We start from the raw sequence: 16485 nt of genomic DNA, 5'->3' as shown, positions 1-16485 counted from the left end.
ATGATCCGACCTGATTAAAATTGCATCACCCATCTGTCGATTTAAGAAGCATGAAACACCCGTATATATGAAATAAGAAGATGATTTCATCAGTTTGGAAATTTCTGGTTGAATTTATATTCCATCAGTTACACCATCGAGTAGTGAACATTGAATCCAATCATCCATGGACTAATATGAAACGAGAAACAAAACTGTATGAATCCGATACGAAGTTTGATCAAACCATTAAATCCAAATTGAATACAACACGCTAACACTTTAAGATGTATTTAGATGGATATATCGGAACATGATGCGAGGTTTCCTCTGTAAACCTTGGCAATGGGTAAATCAGCCGGTTGCATTGTACAGGACAAATACGCAAATAAGTTAGACAAACATGAACACGATCCAGTAAGCTCGAATTCTTGAAGGTGTTGAATCTCAAAGAAAACTACTAATGGCCACGGAATAACATAGATAAACAGCCTCCTGAGTGTTTGCTAAATGTATTGAATTTGAATGAAAACTAAAAGCATTTTCGTTCAAATATCCTGTTTTAGAATTGGCCTTGTAAATGCCCTGAATATATCGATGAACCCCCAAAAATGTGATCAAAAGTTGAAAATAGAAAATGCCCCGAAAATGTCTCAGTTGTCCAAAGGCTTTGAAGATAAATATTGTGCACACTTTTCTTTCTTATCAAGAAAAGGTCAACATATAGTACGTGCATTAAGAGATGGATTTCACTATAAAAACAGGAACCAAACCAATGTCTATTATTCTAGCACAAGATTCCTCCCAGGCCTTCGGTCATATCATGGTTAAATGAATCAAAGCTTCGATCTAAAAAATGAAAATTCTTCTCTCCGATTAAGTTTCTGAAATGAGCCGAACGTATTGAGAAACCTTGCTGCTTTATAGTAGGCCTATCTGTCATTGTACTGCGCACAGGCAAACCATTCACAAATTTCTATCAATTAAATAGAATGCCATGTAAAAAAAACCAACGCAGTGTCTAGATGACCCGACCCCGGATTCATAAAAATCTCTGAATGGAAATATACGGTAACAGAAAACCTTTCATTCATAAAGTCGCATTCGTCGTGTAAAGCCAATCCCAAATGTCTAACCCGCCATCAGCAAAATTCTAATGATTCTAATGTTTATTGCTGGCTTTTTGTTAGTTTTTTTCCAAATCAATAAATCGTTTGACCGCAAACCCGAATGCATCCAGTCCACACGTTGAGATTGCTGCACATTGTGTCAAAATAACCTTGACAAAGAAAAACGTCTGACCACTTGATATACTGAGTCGATATGTGACCATGGGCTACTGGATATCTGAGGTCATCCATCTGCGCTATTACCCTTACCAACAACAATAACACAAGCAGACTGACCGCAGCAGGTTGACCCCAACGTGTGGTTAAAAAACTTTCCAGTTTTTTTTCTCATTCATACGACTATTCCGGTGGACAAAGGTTGCCTTTATTTCATTACTTCAATGGTCAACAGGACAGGCAGGTGCTGGGCGACCGTATAGCCGGCCCGCTAACCCTTCACCTCTACAAGCATTCATCTCAAAAACTCTATAAACATCAATGCCCATTCACCCCGTGGCTAGTTTGTTTCATGAAAAAAAAAACACTATTAATTCAACAAACTCATACAGTGAATAATCAAAAAAAGTAAACAGTCAAGACACTATTGTTTTGTATTTTACTTCCTGGTGTAAAGGCATCCATGGCGGAAGTCAGTCATTGTCTAATGGCTGATTGTTGTCAACATCCATCTTTCAATTCACGCATCAGAATTTCAAATGCAAAGCGCAAATTGATGACGGAGAAAAATTGATAGTGGTTTGAATAATAAACTTACGGTCTAGGCAGAGGGCATCCGGTCATTCGACAGCACAATGACCTGTGACCGACAGTCTAGTATTATATGAGTTTATACATCAATACATGTTTCATTGACGAGAGATTTTCATCGTGAGAAAAAATTAGAAATGATTTCTTAGAGGACGGGACTGACAAATATATTGAGAAACAGACTGGTGCAAAATGCCAGAAACCCAAACAGTTCACAATGATTAGTAAAACACCCAATAGTCAATACATTACATTAAAAAAAAAAAGATTTTGCAAGAATTTACAAATCATCAATATGAAAATGGTATAGAGGAAATCAAGAAAATCAGAATTAAATGGAGTCTTAGTAAAATGTGCACGTCTCACTTCATGTATATATCTAAGTTTAATGATTAAATGACAAAGTCTATGACTATATTCTCAGCTTTCCAGTTACAATAGATTTTGATGACAAAACGGTTTTGGGTTCATTCATTTTTCTCCCGACAACGGTCTTAACTTAGCCACTAACTATCAAGTATGTTTTTAAAGCGCCTATACATTGTTTTCAAACATCATTCATAAACAGATTTAGCCATCCTTCAGGCCACGAAAGCTCATAAAATTGCAATCATAATACGCTACAACGGATACAGCCATTGTCGCGATTTCATTTTTTGCCCACTTTCGTGGATACAGATTATAGCTGGCCATCAATAGTCTGTCCATCCCATTTACCAAACGAGGCAAAAGCATTTTTGGGTCGTGTAGCCGGTCACGTTGGCATGAATTGCTCGAGAAAAAATCACGGCTTTACAAATCAAATTTTTCCATTATGTTACAAAAAATGGCGACAATGCGCGCTCATCAAGTCTCAATCAAACGATCTGCGCGCCACTGGACAACCCCCATTCTTATGTAAAGGAATGCCTTATTTCGGTATTCTTCAAGTCATTTTGGACGCGTCTTAAGTTGCAACCCTCCTTGGACAGAGATTACATGGAGAAACGGTCGGTCTATTCAAACCAGCAATTTTTTACCACAAAGACCAGACGAAAGATCACCTGTCCACCCAGCCAACATCAGCTTTTTGGGGACCACGATTGAAATCTCGGTCGAAAATCATGACCCATGTCCACGATACACAATACGTCTAATCCTATTTGACCATTATTGACTGGCTCGAAAATCTGTCGTAAAATAAATCATAATGTTTTTATTTTTGTTACTCACGAGTCTTATGAGCACATGACTTAGTGAGGTTAGTGACCAGCACTCAACAGTCGTCACTTAGTAACAAGCCCCGTCTACAGTTCATTTCGAGTTAAAACATCTTTAGATTTCTCAATGTAATGTCACTCGTCCATTTTAAGATCTTATAACTGGCTCTAAAAAATGCCCGACTGCTCCATACTGATCATATCTCTACCTTAAAAACGTTTGATTTTTTAAGTTTATTCATACACCGGGAAACTATTAACCAGATAACCACCAACTTGAGTCCTACCTTTTTCAAATGTAGTCGACCATTTTTTGCTTCCTGTAATAGATACATTTTTTTATTATGGCCAGAAGAATACTATCGGATCTTTAGCTATTATAGTTACGTCTATTTCATTCGCATTGGGTTTCACGTTGATACATCTGCCTCGAGTTGGTTACGGAACTCATGAGGTAATAAGCTCATAGAGTTAGAATTGTATGGATAGGGGGTACTGAATTTTATTCAATTCCGAATATAGGACACCCAAACAAGAGACGCGGAACCGGAGGGGTTACTTTTCTACAATTTGACATTCAAACGACGTAATTCAAAAAAACATTGTAGCGTCGATATTTGAACATAAGAGTTTTCTTTATGAAAACATCAGTATGAAAGACGTTAACAAGTGAAACGTTATAAAAAAGGTGTCAAACAACGATGTTAATTTAGAAAACTTTTGAAGTCACGCTCGAAGAGGTTCAGGGCTTCCAACGGTGAGAAGATATTACATTGATAAAAGATGCAATCATCTACTACGAACAAGACGCTGTGAGCTGACAGCGAGTCGAACGCACCACGTAACAAAATTGGCCCATAGTCAATTGATGCTGTGTGGTCACCTAGTTTTTTATTCGTGGTGATTCAATAAGCGATAAATTTCAAAATAGTTTCGACAAAGATAAAGTCGTGACAAAGATAACTTTTTTAAAAACTTATTACAAACATAACAACTGCTTAGTGATGGTTGGGACTAAACGTCACCAATCAAACTAGGCCAGCAACCGCACATAATCTTTCATCCTATCAATCGACAATACATTGAGTTTTTTATACAAAACATTTTTCAGTATGGATTAAAAAATCTCTTTCGAAACTCGATTGAGCATCTTGGATTTAAAAGGAAGAGAATAATGGTCTCAAACAGCGTCAGGAATTACGATTCATGAAAATATGGACCGCATAACATTATTAAAGGATTACTGATAATTGGGTGCTGATAATTGCAATGATGAGTCGGATGTTTTCATCAAAAGCCGATTTACGATAAAAGATTGAGTAGTATCTTCATTGTCTGGAATAAGAATATTTCAAGGCCAACTTAAATCAAGTATGAATGAACTGTGTTGAAAAAAATCCCATTTTTTCGGTACGAATGAACTTCTGAAGTAAATCAATGGCATAATTGAAGGTTCTTACAATAGTCAGCCGGAACTCAATGAAAAAAACTATCTCTGCTATTGTAATATCGCATTTTAATCAATCGCTTCGGGGCTCGAAATCTGTACAACCTTCAAATCACCTGCCGAAATCAGAAGAAGTTTTCAAGAATTCGCCGAACACATTGTCTACCAACTGCTAAATTCATTTAGTTCTATCTATCATAATTGTCTTCGAACGGATGCAGGCGACCGGGGGCATTATCTGTACAGGCATCTTCGGTGCCCGATTCACGAGCGCCTGAGGATCGAACGGATCAGTCAGACTGCGGCAGATTGCCCGGTGAAAAACAACAAAACAATGGCGACTGCAGAAGAATGCAGGCGTTGAATCACAATAGGCAAGGTGCCGATACAGTTGACGCCCGGTATGGCATGATGCAGTGCAATGCACCATGCGCGAGGTCGTTATTTAATGTGCATACTAAACTGGTATGTTTTCGCAGTTTGATTTTTCTCAATGGCCGTCAGTAAAATGACAATAACCCGAAGAAAGAGAAGACTTCCGTTTTCTTCCCCGTCAGCTGTCGACTGAAAAGAGGAGAATACAATCTCCTTATCTTCTTCAATGTGGATTTAAATGAAGATAGAATTTAAAACGAAAATCTGTTGAGACGACGATGGTCAAACTACGATTCAGCCGCCTGACCGAACAGCATTCACTTTTAAACATCCGTCTTTTAAAAGATTAAAACATTTCTCCAGTGTTGATTTCTGATCCCCCGATTAACATCATGAATGACAAAAACTGATTATAAAATATCTCTAAACTAAATTTCCTCAGCTGGAAGGTGATTAAACATGTTTGAATGACCGCATTATCTGTCTGTATGTGTTTGTGCGACTATCCTGTGTGCGACCATTCATGGATTCATAAATTTCAAAATTTCAAATTCAATTCAGACCAAAAACGATGAGAATGCTTGATTAGAGTTCTACAGAATGGACGCCAGACAGGCAGTTTGTGAGTCGTGCCGTTGGTCCATCGGTATCCAGCATCCGTGTGCTTGAGCTCATTTTCTATTGTTCTCAACTTTGATGGCAGATGCTCGGATGAGAAATGTACGACCCGAGTGAGTGGTTTAATCCTGAACAGGTCAAACATTCCATTGTCTGGGCTTGAATTTTGAAATTTTGAATCGGGCAAACACCAACCAATGGCCACATTCATACTTCTAACCACCCCTGCGTTTCTAATGAGCATTCAGACATATGTTGATCCCTGCACCTTATAATTATTAATGAATAGCAAATGATGAAGTCATCACGTACACAATAACAGATTAATTGTTAATTTGTACTCATCGGGTTGGAGCAGACTGGGTTAGAGCGGTTGAACACCAAAATCACAAAACGAAATAACCAATCAACTGAGACGAGAAGATACACGATATCCGTGTATGATGATAACGAGTGAAATCCCACAATAAATTCAGCCAAAAATGAAAAGTTCTATATCAAAATGATTATATTTCGAGCAACGTTTCGGCTAAATGCTATTAGCCATCATCAGGCGTACTGGAAGATGAGTAATTCATTTCATAGTACGTCTGATGATGGCTAATAGCATTTAGTCGAAACGTTGCTCGAAATATAATCATTTTGATATAGAACTTTTCATTTTTGGCTTAATGGAATTTCTCTCGTAACCAATCATCTATTTACTACTATGCCATCCGTATTTCGGCAAGAACCTCGTCATTAAGCAAGAACCAAGGAAAAAACCCAATACAGGGGCGGATGTAGAAGGGGTCTGGGGGTCCTTGGCTCAAAAAATCAAGCAAGGTTTTTAGTCGTTGTATGCTAAAATCTTATTTTTCTGGCTGATATAATTCGTAACTAGTCTATAATTTATTTCAAATGCGAACCTGAAATAGAACCCCAAATGAACACAGTTGATAACCTTAGCCAGGCAAAGCTACTATGCTCATAACTACTGAATAGATAGGATTAGATTCGGTTTTAGTCTGCTCAAAATTTTGTATCGATGAGGCGAAACTTATGCACTTTATTTGAAAAAAAAGTCAAGAGATTTCTAATTCAAAAATAAATGAAGGATATGTTTTCGTCATTTCTAAACACCCTGCGAAAAATTCAATATAATCTAAGGCGAATTTATCGAAACGTACTCAGTTCTGAGTACCCCAACTGCGCATTTATCGACAAATGTACTCGTTTTCGAGTATGGTACTCGGCACATTTATCCAAGGTGTACTCAAATTTAAGTACTATACTTGCCTTACCATGCTCAAGAGCATGGTAACCCTGAGTATACCCGGAAGAACAAAATGGCGGCTAACAACGCAGACCATGTGAATTCGTATGAGTAAGTTCTAAAATTCAGTGGTTTTCTGCGTGAAAAAAAAAATTATTAAGGCAACAGAAGAAAGTATTATCTTGTAGAAACGTTGATAGATAGCAAAGTACCTGTCTTAATCATCCAGGAGCTAGGTACAATGACTTTGAACATGGAAACTGTAATAATGAATTAGTCTGGGTTAATTCGCTCGTGCTGTTGGGGAGGCATAACTGAATATGAACAGTGAGTTTGGCAATATTTGGACCGTGAGAAGTCAAATCATATTGCCGCCACTGCTCAAAATCATTCCATTGATGCCTGATTCCCTACATTTTTTGTACTTTTGCAGATTAAAATTGAATATAGATGGCGATATGGCTACATTTAGTTTGGACCACGAAACGTACATGAAGGCTATTGCCAGTGGTAGGTATCAACAAATTAAATACTTTTGGTTTAAATGAATCTAAGAAAAAACGTATTCTACATACTATTCATCAGTAAGCATTGTCAGTATTGGCATGATTTGTCAGAGAAGTGTTTACTTACTTTGTTTTGAAAATTGTATTTTGGAGAAAAAGTTGTAGGCCCTATTCATTTTTAGGTATCATCATGTACTTGGCTTCACTTTTTGTTAATGGTCTTTTTCTAGATGTGAACGTGTTGCAGTCTTTACTGACAAGTTATAGAGAGCAATTGCCGACAGCTTCACGACGCCCTGCAGCCACAACCTCCGTGCAGCAGTCCTCGACTTCCGTGCAGCAGTCCTCGACCTCCCTACAGCAGTCCTCGACCACCTTGCAGCAGTCCTCGACCTCCCTACAGCGGTCCTCGACCTCCTTGCAGCAGTCCTCGACCTCCCTACAGCAGTCCTCGCAGTCTGGTAAGTTGTAGCCTGAATTTAATGGTGTTATGTTAAACACCCAACCTTTTTCAGAAAATTCCTTGATTATAATATTACTGCTTTTTGATATTCCAGGCGATGATAGCTTCATGCCGCGGGCTGCAGTTCTAAAACTCATCGATTTACATAAGGACTATGCTGAAAAATTCTCTGATCCAAAAATAAAAAAAGCCACTATATGGAAACAAATAGCTCATGATATGTTAGATGCAGGATTTGATTTCACGGCTGATCAGATAAAGAATAAATGGAATAACCTCATGAAGAAGTACCGAAAAACTGTCGACCATAACAACAAGACAGGTGTAGAACCAAAAACATGTATATTCTATGATGAGTTGGATGCGTATCTCGGTTGTAAACCCAATGTCCGTCCAAACTTTGTTATCGCAAGCACCAATATGGAGTCATCTAGTACCACCACGGATTCTGCCAGCAATGCCGAGATGGATGTTGACCCATTTGAACCAATTTCTTTTCCACCTGCTAAGAAACTACGAAAGTCCCGTGGTTCCACTAGTGCAAAATCTGATACATTTATGGAGTTGATGGAAAAGCAAGAAGAGTCTCGTAAAGAGGACTCAGTAAAATTAATGGAAACTATTCAGGCCAATCATAAAGAGATTATGACTTTGGAGAATGAGAAGTTAGAGGTGGAAAGGAAGAAGATATCTGTTTTTGAGAAACTACTCGAAAAAATTTGATTTCTATAATTAAGGCAGAGTTTTTAAAGCCACGCGATCGATTTCAGGGTCCAAAGCTCTTCATCAGATGACAAACATAAAGGCGACATGTAGTAAGTTTGTCACTTGGACCAGTCCTGGTATTTCAAAATTGAATTTGACCCTCAATTACACGATTTTCTCGTTGAAAATGAATTAACTTTGACTCGGAATCAACTGTGGATCTGGATCCAATTCGGAGCCTGAAATCAATCGAGTTTGAAGATCTATACATCTATTGTGGCTTTATATTATGTGGCTATAAAAATTCGTTATTTTTTGTTTCATTTTGCCAAGTTGGTCATGTCAATGTCTTTACTTCAGTGTAACATCGAGTTTTTCGGATATATCCTAGAAAATTATCCCAAGACAAAAAGAGACTTTAGTTACATAGTCATTGTGTGCTAGACTGCTGTAATTCTTAATTAGGCGAAGAAAAATTTGAGATCAGTCGATTTCGGAACTTAGCTTGGTTTACTGTGATAGATGGCGGATATCTATGGAACTGCGAGTGCTTTATTTTAAGCAAAGGGTAATCTGTCTCAATACATGTAGTATTTTTAGCCCACTTGGGACTTTAGTCCCAGCGGGCTATTGCGTTCACTTTTCGTCCGTTTGTAGACGGAATCCAGTTATTTTGGGAAGTTTTGAAGACGCTTCAAGGTTATGTCTTGATATTTGGGTTACACATGTATCTACCCTTGACACATCTTCAGCCCAAAAACTGGCCCTTTCAGAATCACGATGGTCGACTGATAGCCATTGTTGTTCGCCAAAATTGGCCCTTTTTACACATTTTTAAGTTTTTGAGGAAAAATTTGAAGACGCCTTGATCTTTCGGATATATTTGAATCCCCCCCCCATCAGCATAAGAAAAATTTGGTCGATCGGACTCAAGATGGCCGTCCTATGACCTTTTTAGTGCCCAAAAATGTCAATTTTGGCCGGAATTCTGGGTCATGTAGCTTTCTACTGGTTTGCCATTTCTCATTGCAATTTGTGATGGGTATTCTTTGGAAAGGGATGTTTTATACATGAGACAGTTATTTTTGATCAACCAATTATGACGCAATTGGCGGCCATCTTGGTTTCATCAGTACTTATTCGTAGGTGGAAAAAAGTTTTTCCACATTATATTTATACCGAAACATATTGTGTTACTACAATCAATTGGAAAGTTGTAGCCCATAACGTGTTCTATGATTTTGGTGAGTTTCAAGGTCATTGGTTTTTGTATATGGTCACCAGGGGGCGTTGAATATTGAAATTAGATTGTTGAGCATTTGAAACCACTTCCCAAGTGGGCATGGTGTCCCTGGACCCCTAGTTTATGCATAGTATTACTGAATATTTGAAAAGCCGTACATAGTTGTACTGTAAAGTCACGTTTTTAAGTTTTAAATTTTTGTTTGACAATTCTATGGATCAGTTCAAATTGTACTGATCTGAATAAATTTTAATTCTTCAAGTATCTAAAACGTTATGTTTACATTTTTATGCATTATATACGGTTACATAATTTGATGACAGGCCCTTGTCAAAAAGTGTATTTTCCCTACTACAGTCAACCCCCGATATACTGCCCTCCCAGACCCATATACCGCCACCCCCGCCTACCGCCAGGTTTTCTCAATGCACATCTCTATACAAATACATAGTAAAACACCTCCAATATACTGCCATACTCTCTATACCGCCAAAATCGTTCTGCACTGACGTGGGCGGTATATTGGGGGTTGACAGTACATGAATTTACAGAAAATGCCTATCCATGCATGATAAAATGCTGAGAATCATCTGAAAATCTTATGTTAGTGGATTTCAGATCTCCATATCCTTGGTATAAGTACTGTCACCTCAGATAAGTCTATGCCATTACCCGTCAAGAAAGTACCGGAAGAGGACATTGAAACATTCCGAGGACATTGAAACATTCCTGAAGCATAAGTGAATCATCTCTCTTCATTCCCAAAGCAGCAGGCATTGTAGTCATAAGGGCTGGACAAGTCTGGGACGAACAGCAATTAAAATGACAAGAAATGATAATACTGATATGTGACACTTTATTTTAAGTCGGTATATATTTACAATGACAACATTGTTGCTATCGCATAACGCTTCTGTACGGCAGTGGGATTTAGGAAACCACCGACTTGATCAGGATTTTCCTCTTGTGCTAATAACTGAACCTCATGCAAATAATCATTAGCATCGTCAGATAGCAATATGCATACATTATGAAGCACAAAGCAGCTTGTAATGAACATGAGTAATCGACGTTCATCATGCATGTCTATATACTTCAATCGCCGGAAACGGCCTTTCAAAATGCCAAATGTGTTCTCAATCATCATTCTAGTTGAACTTAACTTATAATTAAAGTCTTTTTGCATTCTGGTGAGATGGCCATTGTCTTTGAATGGAACCATTAAAAAAGTGTCCAGCTCATAGGCAGAGTCTCCCAACAAATGCGAATTATCAGGGAAAGTGGCATGTTTGATTGCAGCATCACTTTGAATATCCCTATAAAGGTTACTGTTTTTGAACACACGCGAATCGTGACAAGATCCCGGCCATCCGACAGTAATATCCGTGAACATATATTGATGATCACATATTGCGCAAACGTTAATACTGTGACATTTTTTCCGGTTTATGTAAATTTCCTGATCTTTGATAGGCGTCTTTATAGGGATATGTGTCCCGTCTACCGCCCCAATCACTTTAGGGAATTCTTGAGCAGCTGCGAAACCATCCCAAACTTCTTGGATCCGGTGTCCTGTCGGCCATTTGATGTAGTTTTGCATCATCTCTCCGACAAGTATTCGTGAAAGGAGCCCTGGAAATAAAATGCATATTTTTGGTCAAATTTTGGAATAAAGCAAACTGGACGAGCTAACCTCCAACCTCATTTGGACTAATTGGGATCGGTGTTAGATATGATTTTGTTATAGGCATGGTTGAACTCAAGATGAACAGAGGACTATATATAACTATTACCTACCAACTATGTTGAAAACGGTGGCTTCACATACTGCAAATGCATCTGCAACTCTGATGAGTGGAACTTGAGTTGCTGCGAAGTATAAGAATATTAGCGCTTGTTTATCCACACGAATAATCTGATCTGGTTTTTCATATTTATTCTTTATCCGTGGACCAAGATCTTCCATCAGTTTTTCGAAAGCAGTCGGCATCATCCTGAAAAATAAAAATACCACTATCATTTTATCAAAATCACATATCACTTTTGGAAACCTATTTTTGTGAAGAACGAAATCCTACCTGAATCGCATCTTGAACTCAAGCGTGTTAAACCGTGGCACGGTCTCCTCCACAAAACCGGATGTGCGAGGAATTTTCCTCAGTTTTGTGTGCTTAGGTAGGTGGTTTAGTATTCCACTAGTCCTAGACTGTCCGTTAATGGATCTATCCAAAAGCATATCATAATTGCTCAATGACGACATACACGAGTCGACCGGTTTCAGTAAATCTGAAAACAAAACCACGAGGGCTGGCTTTTTCTCCAACGCTTCGGCCATATTTGACACGGCTTGTGTGCTGGTAACTCATTTATCCACGAAGGATACTCGAAATTGAGTACCCTATACTCGGCAGGTACCATACCCGGAACTGAGTACGTTTCGATAAATTCGCCTCTAGAGTTTTGCCGCTAGGTGAACTTCTATTCAATTGAAAAACCTGCCTCGCGATCACGTGATTATGACAGGCGAGGTCGTAGACGGCCAAATTTAACGTGTGAATATCCATGTAGATGTCACCACCATCTAGCAGAATACGGCGCTAAACAAACGACCGTTTTAATCACAAGATTATACTTGAATCGTCTTAGAAGAAGTCCTAAACTTTACAAGGTGGCGATAGAAACTATAGAAAATGAAAAAATACCAAAAACAGGTGAAACAACGATGACGTCTTCATTGTGCAATCTTACGTCATATGCTGTCATGTGAATAATCTACCTGTCTTGGAATCCAAGGATTAATTTTAGCTTCGGGGGAATTGACGTGAAAAATCATTCCATTCATTTCACCAAATGTCAAGATACGATTATCAGTTGCAAAAATATTCTTAAATGTCACATCTTCCGATTATGGGATAAACATTTCAGCTAAAAATGTATCAAATCCCATTCGAAAGAAGATCTGTAGAATACAACCAGGTCCAATCAAGTTCACGCCATCCTTTTTAATGCTACTGGCCAACATTTTTCAGAGAACAAATTCGCTCAATATTCCTCGAATTCAATGAAAATACCATTCTTTATTCCGCCAGATTCGTTGTATCACCATGTTTTTCCCCGGTCCCATAACGACTTTATAAAGGACTTTTACTTGTTTTACTCGTATGGTATCGAAAATGATAGAAATAAACAGTATGATAAAACTCAAGTGATTTTTATGTTTTATCTATACGATTGCGACGAAACATATATAAACACGATAGGTTAACGTAGTACCTAGTGATAGAGGAGGATAGGCTCCTGAAAAAAAAAGATTAAAGATCTTTATAATTTTAGGGGTAGGACTAGGGAGGTTGTTAGGAAAATTTCTGAATGAATCATCACCCTACTGGTCAAACGATTCAATCCACTATTGCTCAAATGACCCTCGAGCTAAGGTGTCGGTCAATTGTGATGAGAAATCATAAATGTGTCACCTGATGACAATATGCTCTTCATGCTCTAGAAATTAACCTGGTCACCAACCGGTTGCATAATGTGATCGTTGACAAATTCTAAACAAGCTTCGCACTTCTGTGAATTGAATGAGATCTTGATGAGATCTTAATTGCGTTTGTAAACCTATTTTTTCACGATCTGGTCAGTGATTCAGATCTCGAAGGTGATTACATCTTATTTATTTTCACACCGATGAAAATTGGATCGTATTACATGTCCAATCAATTGCATCATTTATGACTATTTGCTCAGCGAGTTTGCCGCCGATTGAAAGCACACTTCGATAACCAAGTGTTGAAACATTTGATTCACATTCAAATAAAACCACAAAATGATCAATTATGTACTCAAATCTACGATTCTTTCATAGTTTACGAGGCCTTCTTGTTTTCCTTTCAATCTAGTTTTTCAAAACTGATTTCTCAGTTGATACTCCAATCTCCTCAAAATGAAAGGTATAGAAGTGTGAACAGTCATGACTAGAGGCCTTTCAGTCATACATTTTTAATCATCTAAATTTTCGCCGGCTCAGCAACCGGGGATGGGCACTTTTAATCCTAAGCCCTGGGTGCTCATCACACTAAAGCGCTCGACAGGGGTCCACAGACTTAACTTCGGCTACAGGCTATTACGCATTTTGGTGTTTATAGCTCGCTTATGATATTCACTTTTACAAAAGCAGAGATTTTGTTCATCCAACCAGCCATGAATTGCAAGCTATATAATAATATCAAACCAAATAGAAGATGAAATGATATGCAACCCACTAATGAGGAAAACTCTAGGAACAGTTTACACTAACCATCAAGTATGAATTCACTGGTTGATCAAGTTGATAACAACGCGATACCAAAATCAAATCTCAAGAATATCATCATAATCGTAAGAGTTTTGATATTTTATATAGTACATTCCGCTCTTATACACTGATGGTCAAGTCGTTTTGGTGTGAAAATCAGACTTTTCATTCAACCCCTTGACAACTATTCTATGAAAATTTCCATTTTTAACCATCGACAAACAGAGAAAGTTAAACAATCTACAGGAGAAAAGAAGACACAAACCGTGGTATCGAAAAAATAACTAAAATATGCAAATCGTTTAATGTGAAATGATGACCCGAGGTCATAATTATCCGGTATTTCACACTTGTGGTTTTTTATCAACAAAATCAAATAAGCAGACGAATAGAGCGAGTAACGAAACCTATTGTCTTCTTGTGTACACAAGCAAATGAGCCGAAACTATTGGAATTTTCATCAGCTCCTGGCTATAACGGCAAGGACAGGACTTGTGCTTGGTGACTAACCATAAATATATACGTCTTTATTATATTCAAACGCGCGCGATTTGCATCGCTATTTTAGTAAAGAATTAACGTATTTTAATCGCTTGAAAATATGCGATGTCGTGACCTTTTCAAAAAAGGTGTTTAAATGTGAAAACGGTGCCCGTGGCGATTCAAAATTGGCTCTTCAAGTGGACGAAAAAAGAGCCATCGATCATAAAGGCAAGATATAGCAGCGTGCAATGATAACAATCCTGGTCATGTATCTAGTGAATTAATTCATCCCCTTTGGACATATACGTGGTATTTTTATGCCCATGTAAAAAAACAATCCGTACGGAGTTTAAACAGTTCATGCACAGCTATTTAGATATGACGGACAATGACACGAAGACAATCTCATACAGCGATAAATGTTTAGCATAAAAACTATGAATTAGCCATAAAAAGGATTAATGCGGATAAGAATGACACGGGGGGTGACCGCAAATCACAACCAAACAATACCATGTGCCCCAAGTCCAGCTGGTCTTGCTTAGGAATCATTCAGAAAAAAATCTCAGATGCGAAGATCGTTCTGAGCCGCAGGGTCACCAACCATTAATCGTTTAACATTGTTTGAAAACACACACTTGAAAATACAACATGCTGCGATTTCGATGGTCAGGCAGCAACACCAAAAATAATACAAAAAACTCTCCACGACAGCCACAACGAAGGCACATACAGTATCAAGCGAAGATACAATCCATGACTCTTATAGAGTCATACTGTAATTTCGACCACTATCCCTGTGTCCATGTACCGGTTGAGATGCTATTTGTCATAAAGATTCAATGCAAAAGAAATAAAGAATTGCTCATTCAGTTCATTTTTTTTTTTAAATCGCAGACAACAACAGTCTTTGTGCAATCAGTGATTAGCTAATAGTGAACATATGGCATCAGCGAACAGACAATAATTGTATTGTCACAACTACAAGGTATTAGCTGGAACAATAGTTATATCTTCTTAATGCCATTAAGAACAGATGTGTGAACTTCATACTTGTTGATTTTAGACAATTTCATTCATGTTTTTTGGTTGCGGAAAAGAATTAACTCGCATCATTTTTTTCTAATGAAATGATAGATACTCATTGAAAATGTTGTCAGTAACTCAATCATTTCATTAACTGGTATTTCTAGTTAACAAAACAATCTTTACACACATCAATGAATTGTAATAAAAGTGATAAAAGGAGGTTACGAAGTTTCCTTACGTAAGCTCAAAAGATATTCTTTCAGTAGCGCAGTTTCGACCGATGATCGAGACAGATATGTGTGAGTTACTAGAAAAATCAGGTTTCTTTCGGTCTCAACAGAAATAAGAATGGGCAATATCGAGCGAAGCTGTTCCCATTTCCTGTCATTGTGGAATTTCAAAAAAGAAGAAAATGGTCAGAAGGTGGTATGGAAAAATTAGAGACAGATGGAATGACGTTGAGATGAGTAATACAATCGTGCTGTACCACAATTCTACTGGTCGTTTGGGTGCAAATCAAAAGAAAAATGGTATCCCAAACAAAAATCACCTGTCCCATAACAATACAAGGAATGAGTGCCTTCAAAACAGCGACGCAACTAAATCAAATATCCAACAAGTTTTAAACAATAAATTCATTCGAGAAATCTGATACAAAATCTGAAAACAACGATAGAAGAAACGACAAATGAGGCTATGATTGACATGATAAATCAAATGAAATAAAGTGACAGAAGGACGGTCCCTTTTAGATTTTATTGCTGCATAAAAAAATCAGAATTCACCAATGTTGGAAGAGAGATTTTTTATTTTCTGATATAGACTGAATGGCGCCAGTCATAATACCTAACCCATGAATAGAACTGAAAATATCTGTGAATAACGATAACTATTGCAAGCGGTCATCGATGAAAAGCTTCATACGGAGAAAAAATGTATTTCTATCAGGGGTGGTGGATAATTATACCTGTATTTTATCTGAAGGCAAATTACGCAACAGTATTAACTAAGG

General features: G+C 37.8%; 2 protein-coding genes across 3 annotated transcripts in view; one reads left to right on the top strand and one right to left on the bottom strand.

The window, feature by feature from the left end:
* The window catches only part of LOC141901716 (chloride channel protein C-like), a 56357-nt gene that overhangs the window by 11398 nt on the left and 28474 nt on the right, over positions 1 to 16485 (bottom strand). Inside the window, exon 19 of one of the 2 annotated variants that reach the window (XM_074789142.1) lies at positions 3343 to 3375. The exons of the other annotated variant lie outside the window; for it this stretch is intronic. The gene's annotated coding sequence lies outside the window, so the exon portion shown is untranslated. The remainder of the gene's footprint in view (positions 1 to 3342; positions 3376 to 16485) is intronic. 2 annotated transcript variants of the gene reach the window in all.
* On the top strand, positions 6674 to 8442 carry LOC141901211 (uncharacterized). Its single transcript, XM_074788319.1, has 4 exons — positions 6674 to 6861; positions 7184 to 7260; positions 7487 to 7717; positions 7814 to 8442. Exons 1-4 carry the CDS (start codon positions 6824 to 6826, stop codon positions 8440 to 8442), a joined length of 975 nt encoding a protein of 324 aa, XP_074644420.1. The 5' UTR covers positions 6674 to 6823.

Source organism: Tubulanus polymorphus, chromosome 3 (genome assembly GCF_964204645.1).
Source record: "Tubulanus polymorphus chromosome 3, tnTubPoly1.2, whole genome shotgun sequence".
Classification (NCBI taxonomy): Eukaryota; Metazoa; Nemertea; class Palaeonemertea; order Tubulaniformes; family Tubulanidae; genus Tubulanus; species Tubulanus polymorphus.
This window is presented reverse-complemented; position numbering and strand designations above follow the sequence as displayed.